Source organism: Pholis gunnellus (assembly GCF_910591455.1).
Source record: "Pholis gunnellus genome assembly, chromosome: 15".
Taxonomy (NCBI): domain Eukaryota; kingdom Metazoa; phylum Chordata; class Actinopteri; order Perciformes; family Pholidae; genus Pholis; species Pholis gunnellus.
Genome location: NC_136542.1, coordinates 14,039,030 through 14,066,784, shown reverse-complemented (window position 1 = coordinate 14,066,784; position 27,755 = coordinate 14,039,030). Strand labels below are relative to the sequence as shown.

The 27,755-nt window shown below is 47.3% G+C and overlaps 1 protein-coding gene across 3 annotated transcripts; it reads right to left on the bottom strand.

Moving 5' to 3' along the window:
• Window positions 1–85: 85 nt before the first annotated feature.
• On the bottom strand, window positions 86–27,523 carry akt1 (v-akt murine thymoma viral oncogene homolog 1). 3 transcript variants are annotated; one of them, XM_079174316.1, is made up of 14 exons: window positions 27,391–27,523; window positions 23,135–23,313; window positions 10,717–10,845; window positions 8,832–8,943; window positions 8,399–8,525; window positions 7,766–7,897; window positions 7,577–7,642; window positions 6,939–7,007; window positions 6,666–6,791; window positions 5,070–5,198; window positions 1,730–1,944; window positions 1,453–1,540; window positions 1,138–1,240; window positions 86–308 (listed from the first exon to the last, which is right to left on the bottom strand). In XM_079174316.1, exons 2-14 carry the CDS (start codon window positions 23,178–23,180, stop codon window positions 229–231), a joined length of 1,422 nt encoding a protein of 473 aa, XP_079030442.1. In that variant the 5' UTR covers window positions 23,181–23,313; window positions 27,391–27,523; the 3' UTR covers window positions 86–228. The 3 variants fall into 3 exon arrangements, with proteins under 3 accessions (XP_079030442.1, XP_079030443.1, XP_079030444.1); XM_079174317.1 differs by having other exon boundaries at window positions 27,334–27,481; XM_079174318.1 differs by lacking the exon at window positions 27,391–27,523 and adding an exon at window positions 25,431–25,445.
• Window positions 27,524–27,755: the final 232 nt, after the last annotated feature.

Here is a 27,755-nt window from a genome sequence, read left to right as displayed (position 1 = left end):
GTGGTCAGTCTTCAAAAAGGCCTCACAGAACAACCACAGGTATCTTTGTTTCGTCTTGAATTTCCTCCTTCCTGGAAAACACAACTTGCAGATTTGTAAGTGTTACATCCACCAACGGCATCTGCAGACAATGCAGGGAGGATGGGGCTGTGGGGCCCCGGTCTTTTGAGAGTGCAGTCGGGTGGGGTGAGGGGAGATGGTCGGACCAAAGGAATCACTGAGAGTCCTTTAGGCCGTCCCACTGGCAGAGTAGGAGAACTGGGGGAAGTGGGGTCTCCGCTCGCTGTCGAATGACTCCATACTGTCTTCTGAGGATAGAGGACAAACAACTGCTTATTTAACTGTCAAACTCAGGGGTGGGAGATTGGTTATTTTATCTATCAATCAATATTGCAGTAAATGCTGTGTACTGGGATGATGGATATATAAGTATATAGATCGTAGTGGGACTGTGGATTTGAACTATATCACCTACTCCTAGTAAAAGTACATATTAATCTATTTTATTTATACTGTGTCGTCTCTGCTTTCACATGCATTTGATGACTTCGTGAGGCATGACACTCGGTTTTAATGGCACTGGCTCTCCAGGAGAGGGGAGGCTCCTCTCAGGGGAGCTTTGTACGCCTGCAGAATGTTTTCTTTTCTCCCGTTTATGAACTCCTCAAAACTAACTCAAGCCTCACACCAAGAAAGCATCTCAAAAAGGTCTGTACAGAGGAAAACACGGCCGAATGAATTTGCTCTCTTATGAACCTGACGGCTTACATTTTAATATAAAACTCAAAATTAAAGGAAACGGGGACATATATTTTAGGGTTTTCACATGAAAACTAATTCAGGGACACCGAGTTAGGAACCACTTTGTTAAGGATTAGTAATTTGGTAACCCACGGGAATAAAAGTCTGCTTTCATCTGGAGTGAGTTGAAAGTGTAATTCCTCATTCTTAATATAGTCTCACAAGACGTGGAGGGAAATGTATCTTCTCTTGCACAGTGCTCAGCTCACATCTGCCTTACTGTCACACTCAAACACTAAAGCTTCACAATAAGGAATGTCTGACTTTGTGTTCTAACGCATAGGTAAAGTGGTGATAAGTGTGCTGTTTGCGTGGGTGTGTCTGGTTTGGTGGTACCTTGTCCGGGAGGCGTAATAGTGATGGTCTGTGCTGTGAACTCCTCGTCAAAATATCGAGTGTCCGTCTCCGAGGTAACTTGGGGCTTAAACGGCGGGACCAGCTGTTAGGAGAGGAGAAGAGATACAAATATATCGGCACATCAGGGGCGTCAGTCAGTTTGGGAACAGTTGTCCTCCTGAAGGCGGGCCACATCTTCACTTGAAGTGACGCCACTTTATTGATCCCCGGGGGGGGAGGCGGTGTTTTTCTGAGCTTGGTGTCCTTTCAGCGACGACAATTTCAAGAGAATGAGGTTGAAACAAAGCAACTGACCTTCTTCTCATACACGTCTTGCCATTCGATTCCTGCGAAGAACTTGTGCTGCATGATTTCCTTGGCATCGTCCGGCCCTCCACCTAACCTGGAAGACGAGAACCAAAAGGACGAATCAGGATGTGAAGCCGCTGATCATTTCATTGCTGCTTCTAATACTATTCTTTTCACTTTTCCATTCATTTTATCATAAGCAAAGCTTAAAGCTCACATCAGCAATACATGTGTTGAATCATAAACCATTGGATGTACTAGATGCAGCAGAGGCCCCCGTTACCTCTGCATTGGTTCCTTCTTAAGAAGGCCGGAGAGCAGCGAGCGGGCCTCGGGGCCGAGAGTCCGAGGGAAGCGGATGTCTTCCATGAGGATGAGCTCGAACAGCTTCTCGTGGTCCTGGTTGTAGAAAGGCAGTCTGCCGCACATCATCTCGTACATCACCACCCCCAGACCCCACCAGTCCACAGCACGGCCGTAGTCGTTGTCTTCTAGCACCTTGGGGATGCAGAGGGGTGTAAAAGTTTATTTAATGCAGCTGTTGGGATGCTCAGGAGCCATTTTAACTGCTCGGGGAGGGGTTGTAGTACGTAGGTATCATATTCACTGCTGTCTTAATAATATAGTAAATAAATATAGATTTTATCTTCCTTTTTCACAGAATATTTGTACAAGAAGCTAAAGAAAATGTTGAGTTGGCATGGCTTTGAGGTGAGTTTGGACATCAGAAGGCTGTGAAGACAGCAGCTCTTTAGGCTGAATATACCGACCCTAAAGCAACTCTCCATCACCCCCCCCCCCCCCCCACACCAAAATCACCTGCTCCCCCCCCCCCCCCCCCCCTGGCCTGGTCTTTTGAGGCAGCCCCAGCCAGCACTGACTCACATCTCACATTAGGAGCATGGCTAGAGTTTCCCCTGGAGCCCTGCATATTTAATCACCACAGGACCTGCCACACAAACACACACACACGTACAGATCAACAAGCAGCAGAGGTGCGGTTCGCTTAAATAAGCAAACGTGTGGCAACAAACACAGAGCAGTCCTACAAAACAAACCGCTCAATGAGCACAACCAGAGTCCAGCCAGAAACAGGGAAATATTTAGTCCTATTATTTCCAAAAGGATGACTTTTCACGACAGTTCTTAATGAGACCAAAATCCTCCAGTGTTGTGCTCAACTGAACAGCGCAACCTGTTGCATGACTAATGCGCTGCTGAGCGGAGTTGTTCCAAGGTCTGCGGGGACATGTACTGGATTATACCTCGCCAGGCGGATGTTGAAGGTGAAATCAAGACAAGGAGAACAGTCTGTTCTCTTAAACCTCGAGCAGCGTGATGCTGGCCGATTCAGACCTAAGAATAGAAACTTCGGTAAAAAAGACGTGGGCGGATTAATAGAATTAGATATGGACAGAGAGAGGGTCCTGGAAAACAGATGGACGGATGTGTCCGTAAAAGGAACAAAACTACTGCGTGTGTGTGCGTGTGTGTGTCTGTGTGTGTGTGTGTGTACGCCGCGCATGTGGCTGTGGGCACTCCGCCTGGCGCTGCGGTGAGCGGTGAGCATCGAGGAGGAGGATTGGGAGGGCAGGGGGAGTAACGTGAAGCCGGTGCGGGGCTAGGATTACTGGGCCGTCTCTATTTCCAGCGCCGCTGTCGTGTGATTCACACCGTGCGACAGCTGGGCCCGCAGCTGCCCCATATATGTAGAAGAGCGCCACAGCTGTGAAGCTGCCAGGAGCGCAGGAGCCAAGCTCATCCCTCATATACGTAACCAGGACTGCCTGCCTGCTTGGGCCCCAGCCCCAATCTAATACTGTTACACCGCCCCAAAGGAGCACAGACAGGGGGAGGAGAGAGCGGATAAAAGCACCAACACTTGCTGCTGCTCTGAACCTCTCCTCTGTACACTTTTTATGCTCACAAAGTTCCTCGCTGATGGCCATTAATCTTCCAAGACTGAATCCAGACCCCTTTCAGTGGCTGGATTAAACCTGTCCTCATTGTTCTTTGTAGATATTCCCTAAAAGCAAATTCCCTCCGCCAATAACGGTTTTGTTCTTGTAACTACTTAATAAAAGTGACAAAGTGAGTTTGTACCACTCTTTACTCCAGAGACGGACTGGTCTCTCCTCCCTCTCACCCCCCCCCCCCCCCCCCCCCCCCGCTCTGGGTGGAATATTCCCAGACGTTACAGCATTCCTGTGCAGCACACACAACAAGGTCATTGTTTACTGCAGAACAACCTGTAACACTGCCCGCCCCACACTCCATGGAGACACTCGCCAGCGACCCTGTTGCCATGGCAATGCCCCCCCCCCCCCGATGTCTCCCTGCTGCCAGAGCCGTCACAGACTGAGCTACCCTGTGGAGGAGCGACAGCTTAGGATGGACGGAGTGGGGAAAACTCTATATATATATATATATATATATATAGGTTTATTGGAGGTATAGAAAATAAACATTTTCTTTTAACGTTTGTCCCGGCGTGAAGGAGTAAACATTCACACGCTAGCTCAGCCCTTTGCCTTGATGTAAACAACAGCTATATGTTCCTACGAGGCCGTCTGAAGCATTGTGGGATCGCTCCGGCTCTGTCCGGGTCAGGCGAGGCATCCAGGGCAGCAGTGGTGCAAGTGGCTCCCCTGGTGACACACAACAGCTGTAGCCAATGTGATCTTTTTTTTTCTTTCTCCAGGGCGGAAGCTCACGTTTCCTGAGGCACTGCCAGCCAATCACCCCGCCCGTCACCCCCCCCCCCCCCCGGCTCCCCCAACCAGAAAATTCCAATTGAAGGCTAAAAACAACGATACGGCAACTGTGTCAACATGGACACCCCTCTCCCGGAAAACATTTTTATGGCAACAGGCAAGGGGGCTATAGCGCAAACACTCATGTACTTACTCACACACACACACACACACACACACACACACACACACACACACACACACACACACACACACACACACACACACACACACACACACACACACACACACTGCCAACACTCACAATGCAATATCGGGTTACACAGCCTACTCCAACACTTGTCATACCTGCACGGAATAGGGAGTAGCCACACCCCTCCCCACACAGCAAATATGAGAGCAGGCTGCCCTGCCCTGGGCACACGGCACACTCATTAACTCACAGACTTCAGCTGGAGATTAGAAAGGCATTTTTGGGACAGCTGCCCTATCTTCTACATGCTTCTCATCCAATGATACCCAACAACACACGTTGCATTTTTGTCCAGAATCTACTCAAAATTATCTCAGGTTTGTTTATTAGGTGACACTATAGCCGGGTAGGAAAGGAAACCTATCGAATGCACATGCTTCCTTGAAGGACACAAATGGTCACTGAATGGTTTGATCTTTTTCAATTCAAAGTCCGACGTAAGACAGCGCCGTCCTCGTCGTAGTGTTCATCCCACCATAGGGATTCAGAGACTTTGAAGTTTTCTTCTGGCGGCTCTAAAGTGACCTGAAAGGTTACTTCATGTTTGTTTTTCCTTTAATTTGTCATCCATCTGTACGCGCCAACATAAAAATCGCTTTGTTGCAAGAAAGGGTGACGTCAATATTTCAGGTAGACTGAATCCCTGTAGTGGTTACCTCAGGCGCCAGGTACTCTGGCGTCCCGCAGAAGGTTTTCATGGTGGCGCCATCTGTGATCCCCTCCTTACACAGGCCAAAATCTGTGATCTTTATGTGTCCGTCTTTGTCCAGCATAAGGTTTTCCAGCTGAGGGGGGGAAATAGAAATAAGACAGATGTTAGCATCATCGTAAAAGGACTCACTGTTTAGGTTAACAAGCAAGGAGGGAGGAGACGGGAATAGTATTTCATAAATGTACAAAAAGACGTGCATCTGTGTTAGTTATGGTTCCACTAAAATATTGTAAAAGTATTGAGTGAATTTCTGAAATTTTGGCAAAAGAAAAATCTCAATCAGGGCCCGTTTCCAAAAACTACCTTTATGCAAAGATAACGCCAGTAACTTTGATGACATTTCCCTGCTGCCTACCACTCATGTTATCAGTTATGTCATCCCTCTTTTTGTTTAAATGAATGAATCAATCTGCTGCTATGGTGATAGAAAGAGGTGAGATGTTAAAAGGGCCCCCCTATCTTGAACTGAATCAGCAACGTTGTGGTAACCCTCCACACCCAAGTTCCTTATATTTATGGGCTGTCTAGTGAAGCGGAGGCATGTAATGATGAATGGCAGCATGTCGTTAATGCCTTTTCTACAGTAGAATAAACGGACGGAATCATAATGACTAAATGTTTCTATCAGCCTTTATTTGTATCTTCTCTAATTTCAACCAAGTATAAAGTATAAAAACTTTTATGCAAAAGTTGAAAATTGGGTTAATGGTAACATACCATATATTGTTTGTGATCACATGTTCAAGTAGATTGACTAATTGTGCATCATGCAGTGTCATGACTTGAGGCTGCGTGGCCTTTTAATATTGTGTCCTCCCTCCCTCTCTGTCTCTCTCTCAGTTAAAGTCACCTGGCAGCTGTAGCTCACACGTGGCCAGCAGCGCCGGGCCAGAGTCAGCACATCCTCCAATCCTGCTACCCTGGCACTTTCAGGAGAACCCAAGCAGGCTGGGAGCCTGCCTCATAAACCCAAGGGAGATGTAGGGAGGGAGGGAGGGAGAGAGTGCTGTGCTGACCTGGCTGCTATAGCTTTATCAGTTGGAAGTAGTATAGCTAGATGTGTCCACTGCAACACCGATAACCCCCCACAGCCCTACTAAACCCAATCCATCTCTGGGCCAGTCTTTAGACGTTTGTGTAGCTTTTAAACACCGGTATGAAAGCATCTTTACTTCAGGATGATGGACATTTTCTCTTTGTTATTAAATAGTGCTGTACTGCCAGCATATCAAATGACAACTACGCATAAAGTCTCACAAAAATCACTCTCCAAGAACACTGTGCGCATGCTAATACGAGAGGCGGTGGCAGTGTGTTCAAAGAGAGTTATTTCTGTCTAGCTGCAGTAAGCGTATGGACCGAGCCTCCCTCCAGCTGCAGTGAGGTCTGGAGACTGATCTGGGGGGGCGGCAGATCAATAAACCCTGGGCACTGCCACTGCTCTCGATAGAGGGAAAACCCTATAAATATCCTGCCAGGGGAGAAATTAAGGAAAGGAGAAAGAGAAAGACAGAAAGTGAAGACTTGTGTCCACATCTACCTTTAGATCTCGATAGACCACGTTTCTTTCAGCGTGCAGGTAGTCCAGCGCCGACACTATCTCTGCACCGTAGAACCGGGCCCGCTCTTCTGAGAATACACGGTCCCTTGACAGATGGAAGAAAAGCTGAGGGGAAGCAGGGGAACATCGACAGTGAGGGGGCAGAGGACAGAGGAAGAGAAAGTTGTTTAGAACACTGAAAATAGTAACAGTGACGCCGTTCAAAAGAATTCTGATTCAGGTTCAGATTTTGTGACGGTGAAAATGGTTTACCTCGCCCCCGTTTGCATACTCCATGACAAAGCACAAGCGGTCATGTGTCTGGAAGGAGTATTTCAGTCCCTGCGGACAGAGAACGAGAACGCTCAAAGCAGAACTTGGTGATGTTTCCAGTGAATTCAAGAGGAAGCTGACATTTAAAACAGCCGGTTGTTACATGAAACATCACAATGCATGTTGCAGCTACTGTACATTTTTAAAACACAAATGTCAAGTGAAAAAATAAAAATAAATAAATAAAACTGCAGCAAAGTGTATCCAGTGATTTGAGCCTTTTCAACAACTGTTGTGTGGCAAACATTGGTCCCATTCATTGCACTGAGCACATCGCATTGTGTGTTGCCTCCACCAACCACTTGGACCTAACATTTTGGGGGAGCTTTTCACTACAACCCACCTCAGACTTACAGAGAAAAAGTTCACGGATAAAAAGAAAGAAAGAACGTCCAGTGTTGCTTTAAAAGGCCCAGCTCGACTGCAGCCTTTGTAAGAACGGCTCTTCAAAACATTCCTGGTAAAACTGCCCCTTTTTTTTTTCTGAAAGGATGCTGCTGTGTTGGATTGAAGAGGCTCCAGAGGATCTCTGTGAGTTAAAATAAGGTTTGGTTTAGGTATATGGAGGGGCTCCTTACTGTCAAGAACGGATGCTTTGAATTCTGGAGGACTCTGTTCTCTGTGAGTGTGTGCGCCACTTCATCCTGAAAAAAAAAAAGCCACAAAGAGTGTTTGTGCAACTCTCACAATGGCTACCCATTTAGGTATCAAGTCATTGCTCCACTGCCCTCCCCTTAGCGTCGTCTCCCCCCTTTACTTCCACTCACTTTTGCTACGATCACCTCCTTCTTCAGGATCTTCATGGCGTAGTAGCGTCCTGTGGCCTTCTCCTTTACCAGGATAACTTTGCCAAAAGTGCCTTTTCCCAGGAGTTTGAGGTATTCAAAGTCGTGCATAGTCTGTAGAGCCAGGGGAGAGAAAGTGGCATCTGGTTACGAGCAGAAGCATTAACAAAAAAAAACTCTTAACTAGCCACAGAACAACACAGAAGCAGTTAAGGCACTATTTCACCCACCATGCAATTTCCACTCCTCTATTGCTTTGGCCTATATGTGGTTGTGTCTCAGTTAACCTCTGACCCCGGTACTAAGAAGAATGCTGAAAATGGTTATGTGAGGGACATCCAATCCGGTGGCCTTGGACCTTCATGTCATGACACATGTGGGGGTTGTGAAACCTGGAGGACACACTATCTGGTGCTAAGCCACCCACGGCTGATGTTGGGAGGGGTGAAGGAAGGTGGGCTTAAGTGGCGTAAGTGCAAATAAGGAGAATAGTAATGGTCAACTTGGAACGGACTCAGGGTCGGGAAGAACAAAAAGGTGGTTGACTTAAATGTTTATGGTAATGGACACTGCGGTTTGTCAAGAAGCAGATACACAGCAGCGAAGTGGACATACCACTTTCTGTCTGGGTTTGGTCAGGTAGACCTCCATGTCCATGGGGTCCGGAGAGGAGTCCATCATCTCCTCCTCTTGTTTCTGCAGGCCTTCAGCCACTGCTTGGATGGCCTTAGTCCATTCTTCCCTGAGGGAGGCACAGGCAGCAGAGAGATTACAATCAGCCCATTTACCATCATGCAAGCCCCGCAGCCCAATCGTCTAATTGTCTTCTTATCAACAGGAAGGCAATTTCAAGTTTGACTTCTAGCCAGTGGACCTTACGTACGTGCGTAACAAGATTAAATGTGTATGTTTGGGAGTGCTTCGACATGTTCGGAAAAAAAACAGAGCTGTTAAACTGCTTTCTAGCAACAGGGGCAAATTCACTGCATGTAAATGATTTGTGTTTTACTGCTCCGTGAGCTGAGACGTGTGTGTGCTTCTCGCTTGCCTCTCCTCGGGGGTCTCCACGTGGAAGGTGCGCTCGATGACAGTGGTCCACTGCAGGCAGCGGATGATAAATGTGTTGGGCTTGGGCCGTTCCGTCTTCATCAGCTGGCACTCTGACCACAGCCAGGGAGGGAGGGAGGGAGGGAGGAAGGGAGGGGAAGGAGATGGCGAGAAGGGCCAGCGTGTAGGGGAGCAGAGGGGAGAGACAGACCCACAGTTATAGCCATTTATCTTTATCGCCACCTGAACAGACACTGCCGGCCAATTTGGAAAAGAACAGGTGCATTTTGGTGGAGGATAACAACTCCGATCCTTAACTTGTCAGCCCCGTTAAAACTTTGCTACGACAGGTTTTGACTATAATTTGGAATCTGTGTAGTATTACATACAATCCAGAACTCCCTAGAATGAATGAATATATCAATAAATACAAATTCTAATACAATTAAACACTGTATATTTGAAGAAAAAAAAGTGTTTAAGGATTTATGAATATATTTCTTATTGGTTGAGCTCCAGCTAATGTGTATATACATATATTTTCATTATTGATTTATAATATCCCAGAACCCACGGTGACGTCTACAGAGTGTTTGTTTTCTCCAAACACAAAGATATTAAATTGAGAGTGAACAGTGGAAGAGAGCGTGTCATATATTGGCGAGATACATTTAACTTATTCTCATAAAGGATTTATTAAAAAGCATATCTTCACATCCTTTCCCTACGTTACGCTCAATTCTCACACTTTTGCAGCAAAATAATTGTCTGGTAAGCAGTTTGCAAAAAACAATTACTCACAAATGTCTATTAACTGAATTTAGAAGGCAGAGATTTCCATCTGCACCTCCTTCAAATCAACATCTGTTCCCAAATGAAACATGTCAGCAAATATGTCAGAACGTGACACGAAATGGCCTCTGTCTGATAGATGGAGGACAGGGGAGTGGACCACCACTGAGATCCAACATGGCTCCATCAGCCTGAATATGTAATCCAGCTGCAGCCGCCCCGTCAGCAGCGGCGCACCATGTGTCCTCCGCGGTGGGGTCGTGACAGTGGTGACAAAAAAAAACAAAAAGCCGCTGATGGAGACAGAGCCTCAGAGCGGCGCCCAGATAAATACTTGAAATCAGGCGGCTAATAGCCACGATAACTCAAGAGTGTCGGAGAGGAAGTATTTTGTTAAACAAACAGTATGCTGTCTAATTGCTGTGTTCACTCATCTGCACAGCTTATCACAGCAACTTTCTCTGATGCGAGGATGGAGCGGGCAGGGCTGCTGTATTTTCTGTCACAGTTTAAAAACTGAGAGTTTGGGACACACACACACACACACACACACACACACACACACACACACACACACACACACACACACACACACACACACACACACACACACACACACACACACACACACACACACACACACACACACACACACACACACACACACACACACGAGGAATGGCATCTGATATATTACCGTAAGGAGCCAGACATCTTGCATGCAGCACGTTCAGTCACAAAGCTAGCTTTGCCCTGGAGCAGTGCTCTTGTTGAAAGAAACTAGCAGTGAAGCTGTTGAGATGAGACTACATCCAATTTGCTAATGTCTCTATTCATAATCATTTACGGTGACACGCGATGGTAAAAGGTAAATCTGCTTATAATATTAGAGAGGACTCACTTTCATACTGTAACCTCACAGGCACTTGGGCATGCGTTGATAAACATTTGTGTTCCTGTTAATAATCACTACACCAAAAAAAGAATGTGAACATATCTGTTACAATAATGCAAGAAAGGGACAGAGCAGAAACAAAAGCTGCCAAGGGACAGAGGGGGGGGAATGCAATGGTTTCTCTGAAGTAGATACTCACGTGCGACAGAGAAGTTATTTAAGGGGGTTTCCAGCTGGTCGACATCTTGCGGCCGCTCTTTGTAGCCGATGAATGTACCATCGCTCTTCAGGAGGAAATACCTTGGCCTCCAGGTTTTGATGTATTCTCCTGATATGAGAAAGAGATTGAAAAGCACTGTTGAGTTTACTGTACAGGAGACTAAAAACACACTCTTCAGAGGGCTTCTGCTCACAGACATCACATGCTTTTCACATTCCAAAGAAATGCTGACTAATGCACAACCCTTTTGTTTACATTGTGGTTTCATGATTAATGACGAAATAGTGTCGTCCTTTCTCTTTACGTTTTAATTCCCAGAGGTGCAACCCATTTCCTGCAATCTAATTACTGTGCCGTTCACTAGTGCTCCCTAAAATGACCACCTTGTCCCCGTTTCTCTTTAAGTGTAGGTCAGCTGTGGGACAAATGGTGGTTTTAGGAGGAGTCAGGACCCTCTCCCCCGCCCCGTCTGTCCCCTTTCCAGCACCCACTTGCAATATAGACTCTAAGTGAAAATTCAAACGGTCCAAAAACTTTCTGCGCTCCTACCGTGTCCATGAACTGGCATGTTAAATTTAGGCTCTCAGCTATGTTCGAAAAAAAAGGTTATCAGTCTACTAAATCAACTTATAGTTAATATAGCGTATACTTCAGAGTACTCTGCCAATTTATCCCTGCACTCCTAGAACACTGTTAGTAGTGTATCAGCAAGTATCAGCAAAACCAGAGATGTCTTTTTTTATTCCACACGTTCTTCTTGTTGAAGCCTGGCACCTACATTACCCACAATGCAACTTGACGGTCAACAGTTCAGCTGGGGATTCAGTTACGTTATGCTAGTAGCGGTTAACGTAGCCTCGTTGTGCAGGCCTAAAGAAGATAAGGGGAGCGAGCGACAGTCTCCCGTCTCTCCAACTCCAGTCACCCACATTTCTTTCGTTTTCAAATTTGCAGCCATCCGCGCAAACCAACACTGATGCAATCTATCAAATCTAGCGTAGCTAAAGAATCGGTGGGGTTCTCCTTTACATTTACAGTTGGGGTATCGATATTTGCCTCTTTTCCAGCAATCATTTTGGAACACCAGCATCACGTTTCCCAAAGCCTCAATTTGATTTTCAAATAAAAACTTTCCACAATTCCAATTTTCTGGACAACACCCAGAACTTCAGGCCATGCGCGTGCGTCCCACTCACTCAGACACACTAGCGTCACACAAATTAATCTCTCGTAGGCAGACAAAACTCAATTTATTCCGGTGATGCTTCAGGAAATGTTGCGCCAGATGTTGTGCAGATGAGGGGAAAAAATAGCTTACATACCATAACAAGGCAGCGGCACACAGTGGAGGGACTTGAATATTTATACAGGAAAAGTGTAATTTATTTTTAATTACGGAGCCACATATTAACCCCATGCAGAGCAGTAGCAAGCTGTCCTTAATTGCCCCATTTCCTCTAACACAGAAGTGTGGCGTGTGTGGGTGAGAGAGGGTGTGAGTGTGTCTGCAGGGGGGAGGCAGGGGGGAGGCAGGAGATCTGTCAATATGAGCTTCTGTTATCATCCTTCAAACCCACACCTCTGACTGATGAAACCGATAACACGTCAGTCCGAGACGGCGCAGACCAAAACAGCAGCTAGTAATGTCTCCACTGTTTAGCGTCGTCCTGATAAAATATTTAGGGAGAGGACAATTCATTTACAACACCGGCTGAATGTTACTATTTAGGATTTGTAACTTTGGACACCGTCAAAATGAGTGTGTGTGTGTGTATATATAAATAATAACTAATAACGACACTGAGGATCTTGAGACTGAACTAAGAAAGTGAAAAGTTATCTGTTGTTAAACTTCCTTTGGAAATTTTCCAGAAACTTTCTGGAGCCTTTGCAAACCTAAATAGGACATTTTCCATATGTTTTTCCTCCGTCAGCATTAAAAGGTGAGCGGGACAGGAAAAGGACACTTTAGAGACGCACAGTCTAGTTGACCTCATACAGCAGGATGAGGCCGTCTTTGCATCACCTTCCAGCCGAGCATCGAGCCATTTACCCCAAAGCAAAACATCCAAGAACACCTGATTTACTCCCACTGGCAAACTGGTGGCACCAATCACAACAGTGGGGGAAACATCTGCCCCAGAGCACAATATACTGAAGTCTTCAATCCACAGCAGATGTCCAATATGTTATCACATTTTTCATCATGGCACAGGAGCAGGTTTTTTTATTGCAGAGTAAGTATTTTTACACCAAACATATAGCTCATTTAGAAATTAGCTCGAGCCATTCTTGCCGCCTTCCAACCAAAGCCACTCGCACTGGATGCGCCGTCCTCATTAAAATACACACCGGCCAGAATCAGTTTAGTGGATTTCCCTCATGCCCGTTTCAATGCAAACACAATTACCGTGATGAGTCGTTTGTCCGTTTCAAACTACAAGCCGCACCAATCAACTTCCACATCAGTCACCCACGTCACGTGCAAGCTGGCCTCCAGAGAATCCACATGCGTAGCGTTATTTATCATAGGCCTTCAAGACAACCAGACTCCCTTACTTCAGCATAAAATCTAAATAATTAAAGCGCAGAAAAAAAAAGGTGCCATGTAGGAGTATATGTAGCCATACAAGCATGAGCTGTGACTTGAACCGAGAGGCTGTTCCACACGAACACAAGTTGCCTAAATCTTTTACACTGCAGCCAGAAAGTCTCCCGAGCCTTCCATACCGATCCTTGTTTTCCTCAGCTGGGCCCCAGCTGGTGCCTCGTTCTGTGGTCAGGTTTTGGCTGACCCACATCCCCCGGCTATAGTCCCTGCCAGCCCACAGCGAGGACAGTATGTGCACAATGCAGAGGCAGAATAATCAGCCTCCTACCTGACACCAGACAAAAAAAAGGTGCATGCTTGTCTTGCCTGTGGAGACTAAACTTTCAGTGTAGAAGTTATAGTTTGGCAGCAGCAATGCAGCTAATCCCTTCCAGAGTGAGTGAAGACCTTTTATACATTATAGTCCTCAGATACCCGCTGGGTAGAGACAGGTGTTTATGTGTACGCATGCATGTGCTTGTGTGTAAATACATTTTTCCCGGTACGCTGCCCTGTGAGCGAAAGGTATTTGTGTGCTAAAAGATTACAACAACATCCAGTTTTTGGAAGGCTCTGAGCTTTTTCCTGCCAGCACCGCTGACGCACAGCACCCACCAGCGGTAGCACGGGTGGGCATCCGTGACGCAGCAGCGCACGGCACGGCGTGTGTCGGCTCGCTAGACATTCTCCGTCGCTGAGGTGGCCTCGGTCACATGGCTGTCGGGAAGACGGCGATGCCAGCTCACCGCTCTTAGTCACTAGACTCTTCAAACAACTGTCACTTTCTTGAATTGTGGCGCTGTAATATGAAGGACATGACAAGTCTGCATGGTCACTGGGGCGAGGCCACACAGAGCACACTAAGAGGAAAACAAGCTCGAGAAGGAACGTGACACTCCAGGTCCGAACCCTTCCCGAGATTAATGACAGCTACTGTGAGACTGTAACTGCTAAAACTCTTCAATCACACATTTCCTGGGTGGATGTAGATAAAAAAGGAAAATGTTTGTGAGGCTTTTGTCATCACTTAACACACTAACACACACATCTTTCACAAAGGACCGACACAGAGATGCGAGACCAAGAAATGAAGTAACTCCACATCTGCAATGCACATCCTTCACGCTCTTTGTAGACAGGACTTCCTCGTCTGTGACCACAAACCTGGTCACATGACAACAGTGGAAGCAGCTATACCCGGTTGTCTGTCTCTGTGTGTGTGTGTGTGTGTGTGTGTGTGTGTGTGTGTGTGTGTGTGTGTGTGTGTGTGTGTGTGTGTGTGTGTGTGTGTGTGTGTGTGTGTGTGTGTGTGTGTACCACATTGCAACGCCTCACACAGTCTGCGCTCAGAGCGTAAACAACAAAGATGACCCTTGTCAGCTTCCTATTTACACCCATTTCCCCTTCTACTTTTATTCAGTTCTACTTTCCACACTGTGGCCTTTCTTCTGTGGCACCGGCATGATGAGAAAGTGAAACTGACAGCTGTTAGGACAGTAAATGTGGAAGAAAGCATTGTATTATATTAAAACTGTAATATACACCAGCAAATAAATCGACCCGCATCCCTGCTTTCAATATTTGATATGACTTGACTTCAATAGTTTTGCAGAGTAGACCCCAAACACATCCTGTGTACAGTGAGACAAGTGCAGACTGCTGACAAAAGACAATGGGATTCACTACACTGGAGGGCCTTCTGCTTTTAAGTCAGTTCATCATCACTGATGTACACTAAACCCTTTTGATGTCAACACGTTCTTGAAAACAGGAAACCGGCCAACAGGCAGACTGACCACAACCTAGATAAGCTAGAACCTCCTTCCGAGTGTCCGGTCTCACTGTAACTGCCGAGACGCACTTCGCTGTGAGGAAATCCACTGACGATCTGCGTCCCAGAATCAAAGCGTTGCTAATAAAAGTCAAGTGTGACAGCAGACATGTGGCTGAACTCAATCAAATTAGGGGGGGAGGAGTCGACACCAGATGAGAGATGAGAGAACTAGAGGGGATGAAAAAAAAAAAAAAAAAAAGCAACGCAGTGCGCAAAGAGTGGTAGTGAGACAGATCACTACATATGTTCCCCACATATGCAGGACTGTGAGCTCAAGTGAAGTGTGTATGAGCCATGCGTCCTGTCTGTGTGTGCACGTGTGTGCATGGGAGGAGCTGTCAGGGCCTGATAGAGTGTCTTTACATGACAAGCAGCTGCTGAGGTCTGGGATGCGCGCTGGGCAAAGTGGAAAATAATGAACGGAGAACCGCTGCCAAACACAACAGAATTCATCTTTATTTGCCAACTGCTGCATGGCCCTTTGTGTGGACAGCTCCAGCCTGTCACCGCCACGCCCTCTATACCCCCCCCCCCCCACACACACACACACACACCAACAAGGTAGAGCCACAGCTGTACATGGTGGAGCATCATCTTGTTTGGACCCACAGGGATTCAACTTTACATTTGTGTTATCTTGTGGCTCTGAAAGCCATTTGCGGGTGAACTTCGGCTTCAGAGGCCTTAACAGTAAGGGCTGGTCAGGCAGACTCACTGAGGGGGTCAATAAATAAAAGATAAAATGTGGACGGCTTTAGACAGAAGGGGGAGAGAGAGAGAGCGAGAGAGAGAGAGTGACAGAGGTTAGTGAGGAGCGTCCTGTTCTGTCCGTCTCCAAGTGACAGCGACAGGAATGTTGAGGTCCCAGCTGCTGTGGCTTGTTGGCTTTTAATAAGACACATCATGCAGCATTCATCGTGCGGCCCCCAAAAAGGAGGGGCCACAGTGTCTTTACAATGTGTCCAGACTAACAGCTCTGTGGCGCGTCACCCCTTTCTCTCCGTCCGTTTCTTTCTACTTCAAAAGGAATTTAATAAAATTTCAAGAACAAGAATATAAATAAAGAGGCCCACCTCAATCATTTGCCACTAGATAAACTATGCACACACACACACACACGACATGTGATTGAATGTAAACACACACACACACACACACACACACACACACACACACACACACACACACACACACACACACACACACACACACACACACACACACACACACACACACACACACACACACACACACACGTGATTGAATGTAAGCACTCACACACACAGTGAGAGGAACCAAGGGAGGGTCAGACAAAATGCGCCTCTCAGTGCCCACACCCAGTGGTTGGACTTCCTGAGGGGGCTGCTGTTGGGTTTTGTCCCCGTCTGGCCATTCATGGCTTGGGGATGGAAGGGAGGGAGCCAGTGGTAACTGCATGAACTGTGCATGTGTATGTGTTTGAGTGGTGAGAATCGGATGAGAAAAGGGGGGGGGGGGGGGGGGGGGGTTAGGCGGAGGTTGAGGATTAGGGAATTAGAACTCCAAAGCGAGGGAGGAGGAGGGAGCGGGCTGCGCCTTTTGTTGGTTTTTCCTCAGCCGCCCCCGCCATCCCTTCGGCCCTTTTCTGCCGAGTTCTGCCTGTAGGCTGCAGCTGCGGCCTGCCACCCTGTGCCCTGCATCTCAATGAGCCACGGGCCGCCCCGCTCCAGAGGAGACGGGGCTCCCTGATGCAGGGGTCACCACTGAGAGCCCCAGCAACCACAGACTCCGCCCCACACCATCCGCTGCTCCGAGCCGCAGAGCTCTGGGACGGGCTTCTCGTGCTGCCCGGACACCCGTCTACCCCATTTGCCTCTCTCTCTCTCCCTGTGACCATATAAGGCAGCACCAGGCTGATATGCCATCCTAAACTGTCCAGGAGTATGGGCCCTTCTCTTTATGTCTTCCTGACATCCCCCTCCTCTCCAAACCTCTTTTGTTGGCCCCTCTCTGTCTCTCTCTCTCTCTCTCCCATGCAGCTGGATGGGGGACTCCATTGCCAGGGCTTTGGCAGCAGCATCAACAGGTTGCGAGGAAGGGCCACCCCGGCCTCCAATGTAGCCCTCTCTGTCTCGTCCCCTGATCCCTCTCTCTTTCTCTCTGTCACTGCGGTTGCCGCTGCTACCCAAACAGGAAAAAAAAAAAAAAAAAAAAGCACGGGGGATGGGGGGTTGTGCGATGGAGGCTGCCCCTCTTTCTCACGCTCGTAAGAAAGCCCTCACTTCTTCTCCGTGGTGAGTGACACCTGCTGATTACCATAGAGACACTGTGGGAAGTTCCCCCCCTGCCACACTGGGGCTGAGATTTGCCCCCTCTCCCTGGGTAAACAAGCAGTCCATGGATTAGTTAACTGGGTTACTGCATGGCAAACAAATAAACACACATTATTTAGAGCAAATTAGGGCCAATGAACTCCCAATGACCAGCGTAAGATCAAATACCCTCAAACGACCACGGAGTTACTCCAGAGGATCCGTTGGAAAATTGTCAAGAACAACTTAATTCTAAAAGTATGATAAACCCTTTCTATAAGGCCTCTGAATAACTTGTAAAACATGTTCTGAGTGACACGACTAGCTGATGTGGAGGATGTGGGGACATATCCGAGCGTCTGCAGACAGCTGAGCATCCCCTTTATCTCTCGTCTCCCCTGCCCTCCCTCAACTGGAGAGAGGTGCCAGTGATGTGATTGATGTCGGAGACTGGGAGCTTTCTGCTGGTCCATAGCCGCTTCCGCCATGGGTCCGAGTTGTCAGCAGGGTCATTATCCTAGCAACAGGATGGTGGAGCTGTGGGTGAGGAGTGTGTGCGCTGGAAGTGGGAGGACCAAGTGGGGGGGGCGGGGGGGGGGGGGGGGGGGGCGGACAGAGGCAGAGAGAAAAGAGGGGACTTAGAAGAAACAAGGAGAAGAGGAAGAATGTGGGATTAAGAAAGGAAGAGAGCAAGGAGGAAGGACAGACGGGAGGAAAGCGAGGAAACAACAGAGACAAAGAGGGGAAGAGAGTAACAGAGACTGAGTGCGCTGCCGAGCACCACGGCTGTGGCGAGCAGGCGGACTTTACACAGCAAAGTAAGCACACAGCGGGCTCGCCGTGAGACGAGGCGAGCGGTGGAGGTGCCACCTCCCTCAGCCTCCTGGTCCCCCACCCCAGCATGCCAGCCAGCCTGTCTGCCGACAGCTGCACCCCAGTAATTTACTTCTCTCCACCACATTTAGCAGCAAGACTGCTTCCCATTACCCCGAGCAGGGGGTCCGCGCTGACGGCCAGACCCCCGGCCAGCGCGCCGGCGTCCCGGTGTGACACCCTCTGCTGCTGGACCCCACCTACATGCGCTCCCCATCTACACCGGCCTGGCACTCCGGCTGGCGATCAACTTGCTAGTGTCTGGATATCAAATCTACCAAAACTTGGGTTATCGGTTGTTTTGTTATTTGCTAAAAGTTATTTAAAGTTACACATGCTATTAGTTTGAGTCAAACCACTCGTCACAGAATTACGTCCCCCAGTTTACTCACAGTGTGTCCCTCTGCAAAAATCCCCATTATCTCTCCCGTAGCTTCTATGATTGGTTTTTCACACACATTGTTCACTGATTATAATAAATATTGTAGGAGCCTCAGGCTTCGACCTCTCAGCTCCTTACAGCTTCTTCTTTCTTTAATTTGTACTTAACAAATGCAGATACACAATAAGTTTAACTATGCATCTAACTTTAAACTGTATAAATAATCCAATCACATTACTTAAGTAAGTAGAAGAACATTGCATAACTTTGTTTCTGACTTTATCACCATGACATATTATCCACAAGCTTCAAGATAAACACTTTGGGATCCACTTAATAAGGACTTAGCAACTTTAAGTGCACTCGAGACTTGTTTGTTGTGTGTAAAAGCCTCACAATATAGGCGTATATTTGCCAATTAGAAGAGGTATCGCTCCGGTTCTGCAGTACTTACGGTGTGTGTGTGTTTGTGTGTGTGCTGCAGCAGCAGTGTGTGGCCCATGACGGCCATAATGAGGGGATGTGTAGGAGCAGCAGCGCTGGCAGCCAGTCAGCATTGCAGCATCATGAGACATTCTTAAATCAGGTGGGCCCGCTCCTTTGAAGAGCATTTAACTGAGCAGGGAACACCACATTCCCTCACCGAGATCACAAATACAGAGAGGAAAATGAATGTTAAAGAATGCTGGCTGAATTATCAGACGCCTGTTCACCAGATGCATCAGACTCAGACGTGCAAAAGATGAAAAAAAATAATGTTTCATCGACACTACTGTGTCCGGTATTTCACAGAACCCATGCATGCTTTTCTCCCATCTCCCCCCCCCCCCCCCCTTCTTGTTCCCAGTGTGTGTCTCATGCAATGTCCTGGACCACCAACAAGGTCACGCTTGGAGAAGCAGCTCATGGCCGTCCTTCAGCCGCATGACCGGCAAAGGAGCCAATCAGCTGATGAGCTCCGAAACCGCTGAGAGGCTCCGTGTGGCATGTCGCACACAACATCCATCCGCTCTCCTGGGGCCGACTGGGTTCACTGAGCAATGTTCTGGGAACATCACAAAGATTCTGCTCAACTTCTGTCTCACTCGCTCTCTTTATGTTTCCCTCGCTATCTCCACTGGTGTGCCCTCTGCCTCTCCTCTCCTCCCTCTCTCTCACCCTCCTCTCCTCTCATGAGTCGGAGCCAGCTGAGCGTGATACCCAAATCCAACAGTTGTTGCGGCCTTCGTTAGCCTAACGAAGGGGCCGACTCTTTATACTTGTCAGGGAGCAAATGAGTCAAACAAACAAGGGCCAGGGAAGAGGGGAGGACAAGCGAGCGCTGTTCTGTTGAGCTTGACTGGGTTCTTGGCCGCAGCACTTCCCTGGAAACTAGGGAACCCACAATCTGCCTCTTTGATGTCTGATGATGCTCTGGCTTTGATGGAAACTTTTGGAAAAACACACTTGCAAAAAGAAATAACATGCTGCTCGGTCTCTGTGGCCACTAGAGGCCGTAGGCACATTCAGAGTGTGTGGGTGCACTCTGTGAAGGATTCTAAAAGGGAAGTACCATTTGGGGACGCATAACAACTGGTTATGATAGTAACAAAGTTACAGTGTTTTAGCAAGCCTGTACTTGTGATGCGGTCTGTGCATAAGGGCAGCGGGTAATGTCCTGCTGGCAGCGTAACTTCTGAATAAATATGCTTCACACCGTCCATACACTCACACATTTGCATATGCATGTCCAGACGTACGTACAACCCACTCCCGTCCTACTCGGCTGCTTTGTCTCGCATTCCAACGCTGTCCTTCCGAAAACAGACAGCCACAACAACGCATCCCAGGCAGCGTCCACAATCCAGACACATTGCTGCAGCACAAGGCTTAGGGAGAAAGTCGGAAGGTGTGTCCTTCAGAATGAGATCATTTCACTGAGCGCAGCCTGTCTGGAACAAATGTGCAGAGCACCTCAAGGCTGAGAATCTGCAGCTCTAATGACAGATTAGCTCCACTGGAGGGGGGGGGGTTTACAGGGTACGAAGGCACAACGCTCGCTCTACTTTCATTCAGGAGCCTCCACAGAGTCTACACGTGCATGCTGAACAGGAATAATGGGAGTGAGTGACACGGATGTGTTCAGATGACCGTGTCCAAGCTGCCGCGCTCTGTGCATGTGACCGACCCGCCGTAAAATCCATTCATCGTGTAGCACCATTGAATGGGCATTACTGGAGGAAAAGGCCACATTTTAACCGTTCCTCCTTTTGCCGAGTCTAATATGAACGTAGTTAGATGCTCGATGGTGTCCGTGGAACACACACACACACACACAATGTTGATGGAAATATGGAGGGCTATCTTTTGCAAAACATTAAATTGGTGTTTTGAGTGCACACATGGGAGTAATGAGCATGCTCAACACACTTGGAAGTGGCGTAAGCCATTTATTATGACGCCCACGTGGAGATGTGAGTCACTTGGGTGGCGCCACCACACACTAAAGCTACACTCAAGGTGCAACATGGGATGGTGGTGGCTGAGCTTCTTGGCTGAGGTGACGGACAGCGAGACAAGGCTACGGCAGGTTCACCTTCTGTGCAGTGGCTCTGGGGGCAAAGACTGCATGACAGTGACGCGACACTAAAAGCCTTCCTGTCAAGGAGGCAGGTGGACGCTCTCCAATCAAAACACAGAGGCTCTGGGTGACATTTCACAGGGCACAGCTGCTGGGCTGTGACAGCATGCCAACTCACTATTCCTGAAGGGTTGTTTGTTTAGTGTGTGTGTGTGTGTGTGTGTGTGTGTGTGTGTGTGTGTGTGTGTGTGTGTGTGTGTGTGTGTGTGTGTGTGTGTGTGTGTGTGTGTGTGTGTGTGTGTGTGTGTGTGTAACAAGTAGAAGGTTGTCAATGCTATAACTCTGTGTGTGTCACCTGCCTCATGTTATTCTACTAGTCACTAATTTACTACTATTATAGTTACATTTTACACCGGCTCTCCGTCACAATATTCCATTTTTGTCAGTACTGCTGGAGGTATGAAAAAACGTACCTGTGCACAGAGAATATACAGAGAAAGGAACAAATACAAATTTACAGACTGAATGACACTTCAGCCCAAACTTTTGGCTGTCAGGCCAAAGAAAGGGGCAGTTTGCCCCTGAAGCATCCGACACATGTCAGAAAGCTACGTAATTACATACAAATTTAGCTTTGTCGACTTTTATGAAGATTTGTAGGAATTCCTTTTTTTTGTGGCTTTGGATAAAACTATGTTCTTGTCATCTACTTCATAACTATTCAACAGAGCATCTGCAAATGGACCACTAACAGCATCCAACATGTTATCCTCTCCCTCACTGGAAGGACCCGGGTGTGTCCGCCTGAGACCAACTGAGCCGAACCAGGCGGACTCTTTCCTAAAACAGCAGCCTGTTATGCTCCGAGCCCGAGCCTTGAGGAGGGGGAGCATGGGCTAACACACTACAGCGGCACACTGTGTCCCCCCACCCCAAGAGTCCCAGGAACTCTCCTTGTGACCTGCTCCCATCACCTTGTCCCCTGAGTCAGAGACTTTCCTCTTTTCCAGTAAAAGCCTGGTTCCTTGGCACTGGGCCTGGGAGGCTTCAGTGGTTTTGGAGAAGTTCCTTATCCTATTTTGCCCCTGGTGGTGTAGGCGGTGGTGGAGTGGGCTCCGTGAGGCAGCTGCAGTTTGAAGGCAGAGTTAGTATGCACACATAAAGCTGCTCAAAGCCAGCAGGTATGTGAGGAATGCGTCTTCGTCCAAACAACAGGACTCACGCCCGACACGGAGCCGTGCCACGCCGCGCAGCACTGTCAGAGCAGCTAAATGGGGCCCACCAGGGACTCTGCAACTGGAGGGCTCTTTGCATCAGATCTTGCGTAAATCCCGTTTAAATACTGTTACCCGGTGATCAATCACCCTGCACATGTGTCATTCAGTTCAGGCATTTCTGCAGCATTAAGAAGACAAATCTGTCAACAGTGCACCATAGTAAACTCTCGCTAATCCAAGTACCTCAGGAATGAAGGTAATGTGGATTTGGGAAACCATTTAGAGTAAAAATAAACATTATTAAAGTGTGCACCTTTTATGACCCAAAATGCAATGTAGTTTATGAGTACATAAAAAAACGTCCATGTGCAGGTATTCATGAAACAAAGTACTTGTTTTGCAGGTTAAAGGTGTATCCATAAATCAAGGGATTTTGAAATATTTGCATAATGTCGCTAGCTTGGTTAACAGACAAGCCTGCACAGTTGGTTTCTAGTACACGAGGTGATGATAACTACAGTAAACTACATGCTGATTGAATTGTAAAAAAATACACAAAACAAACCATAAAGTGCAATCTGTGGAGTTGCATTTATAACTGAATCAAAAATAAAATCAAACTACATACTACAAACTATCTTTGCATTCACCTCGTTTATGCAGCCATCCCTCCTTGACAATCACCACATTGGTCATGTTGGTGGGCAGGGTGGAGGATCCAGGTTTCCCGCAGGCAGAGACACCGCTTTGTTTCCTTCACTCGGCTCTGTGCAGGAGCCTGGAGACGAGGTCCTGGGGTTTACAGCCGCCCTCTCTCAATGGTGGTTACCTATTAGTTGAAGAAGAGTAAAAATTAGCCCCATATTGAGGTGAAAGATTGTTCCACTTGTCTGAATATTAACCCTCGGGTCAACATAGCAGAGGGGAGGCAGTGGAATGGAGAGGACCCGAGTGTTTTATGGCCCGGTTAGTGGAGGATGTGCTCAAACCACAGCGCAGTCCCTTTCACATGTGGAACCTGCAGCACTGCAAGGTTCAAATAGCTGTGTACCGCCGTGCTTTTTTGGCATTCACAATGAAGTCTTCCCCTCTATTGGAAAACTCCATGCGGTTCACACACACAACCATTTATGTTTTTCAATCCTACATAATCAAATGTTCATCACCTGATCAAAATAGGATGAAAAAATTATTTTTTTCCCCCAAAATTGCATTGACAACTAGGCAAACTCCATCTGCTAATGAAGTTCATGTGACATGATCAAAAGCTCCTGGAAGAGCTACTGAACGGGCCTCGAGTTGAGGTGACGGTGACGGTGCACTGCATCTGTGAGTGTTGCCGTTTGTATTCACACCTGACCAGTTTACACTGCAGAAGTGTTACAAGGTTCTGGCAAGGCAAGCTGCCAGGCTGATGTTTACAACATGTGGGCACCTAGCCACACGTGAAGCCGGCATGAAACTGCCGTCACATCTACGCAGAACAATGTGACACCAGCTGTAAAATATGTAACGCTTCAGAAAGATGTTTAAGTAAACAAGTGGAGCATGTGTAAAGATACAACGATAATCTTACCCCGTGTGATAGCAAACAGGAGAACACTGTATTGACAGTCATCAGATTTATCTGATAACGGGCTGAATTCCATCACAGACGTATCAGTCATCCATCAACATTGTACACAAAAAAAACCTGCAGGCTACCGTAACCAAACACTCGACCTTTTGATTTATGCAGTACTTATTTTTGTTACATAAAGACTGCTTTGAATGCAGGGCAGTAGCAAGAGAATGATCAATTACCATGCTTGTTCACACAAATGTCACATACTGCACCAGGCGATCTCTGACCATCGACTGAAATCAATTGCCTGCTGCTGCTGCTGCTGCTCAGCCAGAGTAAGGCCATCAAAAGAGAGCTCTGTTTGAGTGGCCTCATCTAGCTTACTGGTGGGGACAACAACAGGAAGTGGATGTGACTATTGACAGACTTTGAGTCATATCAGTACAGCCCCAGGCTCGAATGCATGCGAATGTGCGATCAACACGCCTTTTTACTGCCGTTCTGCTCACTTCCATCAATGAGCCAAAGTGAGTTTGTGGAAGCACGGTTTATTTTTGCCCAGTGTTTTTGTTTATTGCACTGGGGTTGTGGTGCTTGTGTCACACAGTCGATGTTGGGAGGATCTTGGAGAGGGATTTGAAAAAAAGGCACACTGAGTGCTATTCAAGCTAGGGATCACACAAACCATTGGATCTCTCCGGCATCTCAGTGTGTACTCTGTGACACAGGCACGCACACATTATATACACATTTGGATACATCACACAAACAAACTTGAGCACACACGCGCACACACACACAAACACACACCATAGCCAAAAAAGCAAAAAACATGCACAAGACCGGCTCCGGAGCCACAACAGAGCACTGCTGTTTTAATGGGAGCGACCTGTTGCTACTGCGGCCTGTGTGGAAAAGCTGGGCTGCTGCCAGCGCTGCAGCTAGCAGCCACTGAATGAACCCAGTACCCTGACAGCGGGTCACATGGTCCTCGGGCCTCTGGGCCACCGCCTGCCTGCCTGCCCTGCTGTCAGTGCAGCTTTCAATCATTCATCTTTTTTGGCTCTGGGGCTAGGGGCCATCCCATTCAATGCAAATCAGTCCCATGCAGCAAAGACGCAACACACACCGAGCCGGTCACTGGGCCACAGAGGGCAGTCCCATGCGTTTACGGCAGGAAGCAGAAAATCAGGCCAACATCACCGCCGCGCTACTTCCTGCATCACAGATCGATACAAATCTGGTTTTGCTCCATTTTCCTGCTGCCGCCGCCGCTCGGGTGAATACGAGAGTCAGCGGCTGATTTACGTTTGCAAAAGATAGAACATTACGCTCAAATATATAAAATGAAACAACGAAATGTGAACATTGAATTTGCCCACCTGCTGCTGGAAAACAGTCCCTGAAGCGACACTTGGTGCGAGTTCAAATGCCATAATGAAACCAGTACGATCTACTTCACAGTACCAAGTTCCTCTATCAAGTTCCCTGAAAGCAGATCACTAATGATAAGAATAGTGAGTAGGTGAAGCGGAATACCAAACCACAGCTACTGTAGTCTTGAAAGCCTCGTAGACTCACTGCTTTAATCTTGTGATGACATGAACAGCAACCCCTTTATGACTCATGTAGAAAATGTATTCATTGTCATGCTGCCGAGACAAGCCATGAACTAAATTAGTGACGGATCAAAATGGATACTTGTTCTGTCCTTTAAAAGAAATAATCTGCAAAACACACAGGATAAGATCAAACGGTACATGGATGGTATATTTGGTTTGTTGCAAAACCAAATGACCTGGTTGTTGATGTGAGCAACCAGTAAACAAGATGAACGAAGAGGAAAAGTATGTTAGGCCGCAGTGTTCTCAGTTTGTGACACAGAGAGCCGTCATGTGATCCCGATGGTGGGCTACCATCATTAGAAGCGTATCCTTCCTCAGATGTAATGCATCTAAACTCCTGTGGCGCACATTAAGTTTGCCTGTGCACAAGGGCAAAATATCAAGCAACATTCCCCAGATTCTGCATGCAACCGGTGTCATATTTGCGTCAACGGGGCTTCGAGGGGATTGGGTGGGATGTGACTGGTATTTTCTAAATGGAGCAGGGAGAGAGAGAGAGCCACTGGCTGCATCATTACGCCAGCTTGTTGCGTCCTCCCCAAGTCACATGCCAAGTCCCCCCTGCATAGACACACTTGGACAGACGTGGTCTCATGACCGGTAAAAACATTCTGACACTAAATGCGTTAAAGGTACAACATGTTCTCTTTCCAGGCTGCACATACATACAAGTGACCTGTGGGAGGCAATCTGACAGTAACATAAGTAAAGTGACATTTGTCTCAAGTTGGATATTTAATCTTTGCATCCTGCATGTCCATTAAAATGGTGCTGCTCAGACACTCCATCACACCCAGTAACGTTAATGCTTCACATCATGGACACTTAAAACAAATAAACCCTTCTTGACAAAATTCCTGTCGTAAACAATGATTTTGTGGAGAAATGCATAACTGTCATCATTGTAGGTGGGATGTCAACAGTGGGGACAGTAGAAACACCAAAACAACCACCCACATGCATTTAGCAATTATACTGATTACAAGGGAGGACAATGTGAATACAACTCTATTATACCTCTCCTTTAGGACTTCCCTGGTGAGCAAATCGTGGACCTAAAAAAAAAAGGTCCTTGGGACCACTATCGAGAACAACTACAAGGATGGCATCTAGTCACAACAAAGATGTACTACTTTGTGTACCTGAACGTGAATGCACCAATGTTACAACAGAACAGCAACAAGCTAGCAAAGCTAACGAGTAACTGCACCGCTATTGTCTCACTCCAACAAGTAAACAAACGCAGTGGTAGCTCGTAACAATGAATGAGCTGCTCTCTCGTTGAGCTCATTTGTTTTCGTTGGCCTCCCCCGGGCCGTAAAGTACAAGCGAAAACAACTTTCTCGTAGAGGTGAACCGTTTAAAGTAACATGACTGCAGATATTTTGGCCTGAGGGCTGTGTCTCAAAAGTGGTCATTGTCAAAAGAAATGAATGGTTAACTGCAGAGTGACTCGCCGTTTGTAGAAAAACAACAACGCGTTATACACTCAGACGTGTATACGGCCGTTGACTTTACAGCTAAATAACTTCCACAGCGACGTGGAGTCAGGAAAGTACCTCATTTGAGGTTTGCATTTAGCGATAGAAAGGATATGGGGCCTAGCAGGGCAGCTTGGGTGAGAATAACCGCATCCCATGTAAGTACAATGGGGACCTACCCTGTCGAGCTGTCGACCTCTTGTAGTTAACCATGCGAAGGAAACGCGGACATTTACCTGGACAGGAATTCAACAATGTGTCCGTCTCATTATAGTGAGCTGTTTCGGCGGTATATTAAGTTGATAAGTCCTTCAACAATGTGGACAAAAGTGCTCTCATTTACTCCGTTTCTTTGCCTTTCTTCCACTACACCTCCCAAACGCGCTGTCTGCAATGCCTCTGTGGCAGCCTGCTCTCCCGGGTCCTAAAGCCGGTTGCTTTAAGAGTCCCACTCAGAGGAGGAGTGGTAGGCTGTCAGCCGTCCCATTGAAAAAACCCTGCAATGTGTCTACGGGGGCTTATTATGGGCTGCATGGCCTCGCTGAACTCTGCGTTGTATTATCTGTGTTGTTGTTTTCCAATATAGGGTCCGGGGTTCTAC

What these genes read in the sequence shown, in the direction of transcription:
- akt1 (XM_079174316.1), bottom strand. Translation starts at nt 23,180, where the DNA reads ATGACCAATGTGGTGATTGTCAAGGAGGGATGGCTGCATAAACGAG. An exon ending in GGGATGGCTGCATAAACGAG is followed by an intron (nt 10,846 to 23,134) that starts GTGAATGCAAAG and finishes TTCTCATATCAG; the next exon opens with GAGAATACATCAAAACCTGG. An exon ending in CAGAGTACCTGGCGCCTGAG is followed by an intron (nt 1,945 to 5,069) that starts GTAACCACTACA and finishes TGCATCCCCAAG; the next exon opens with GTGCTAGAAGACAACGACTA.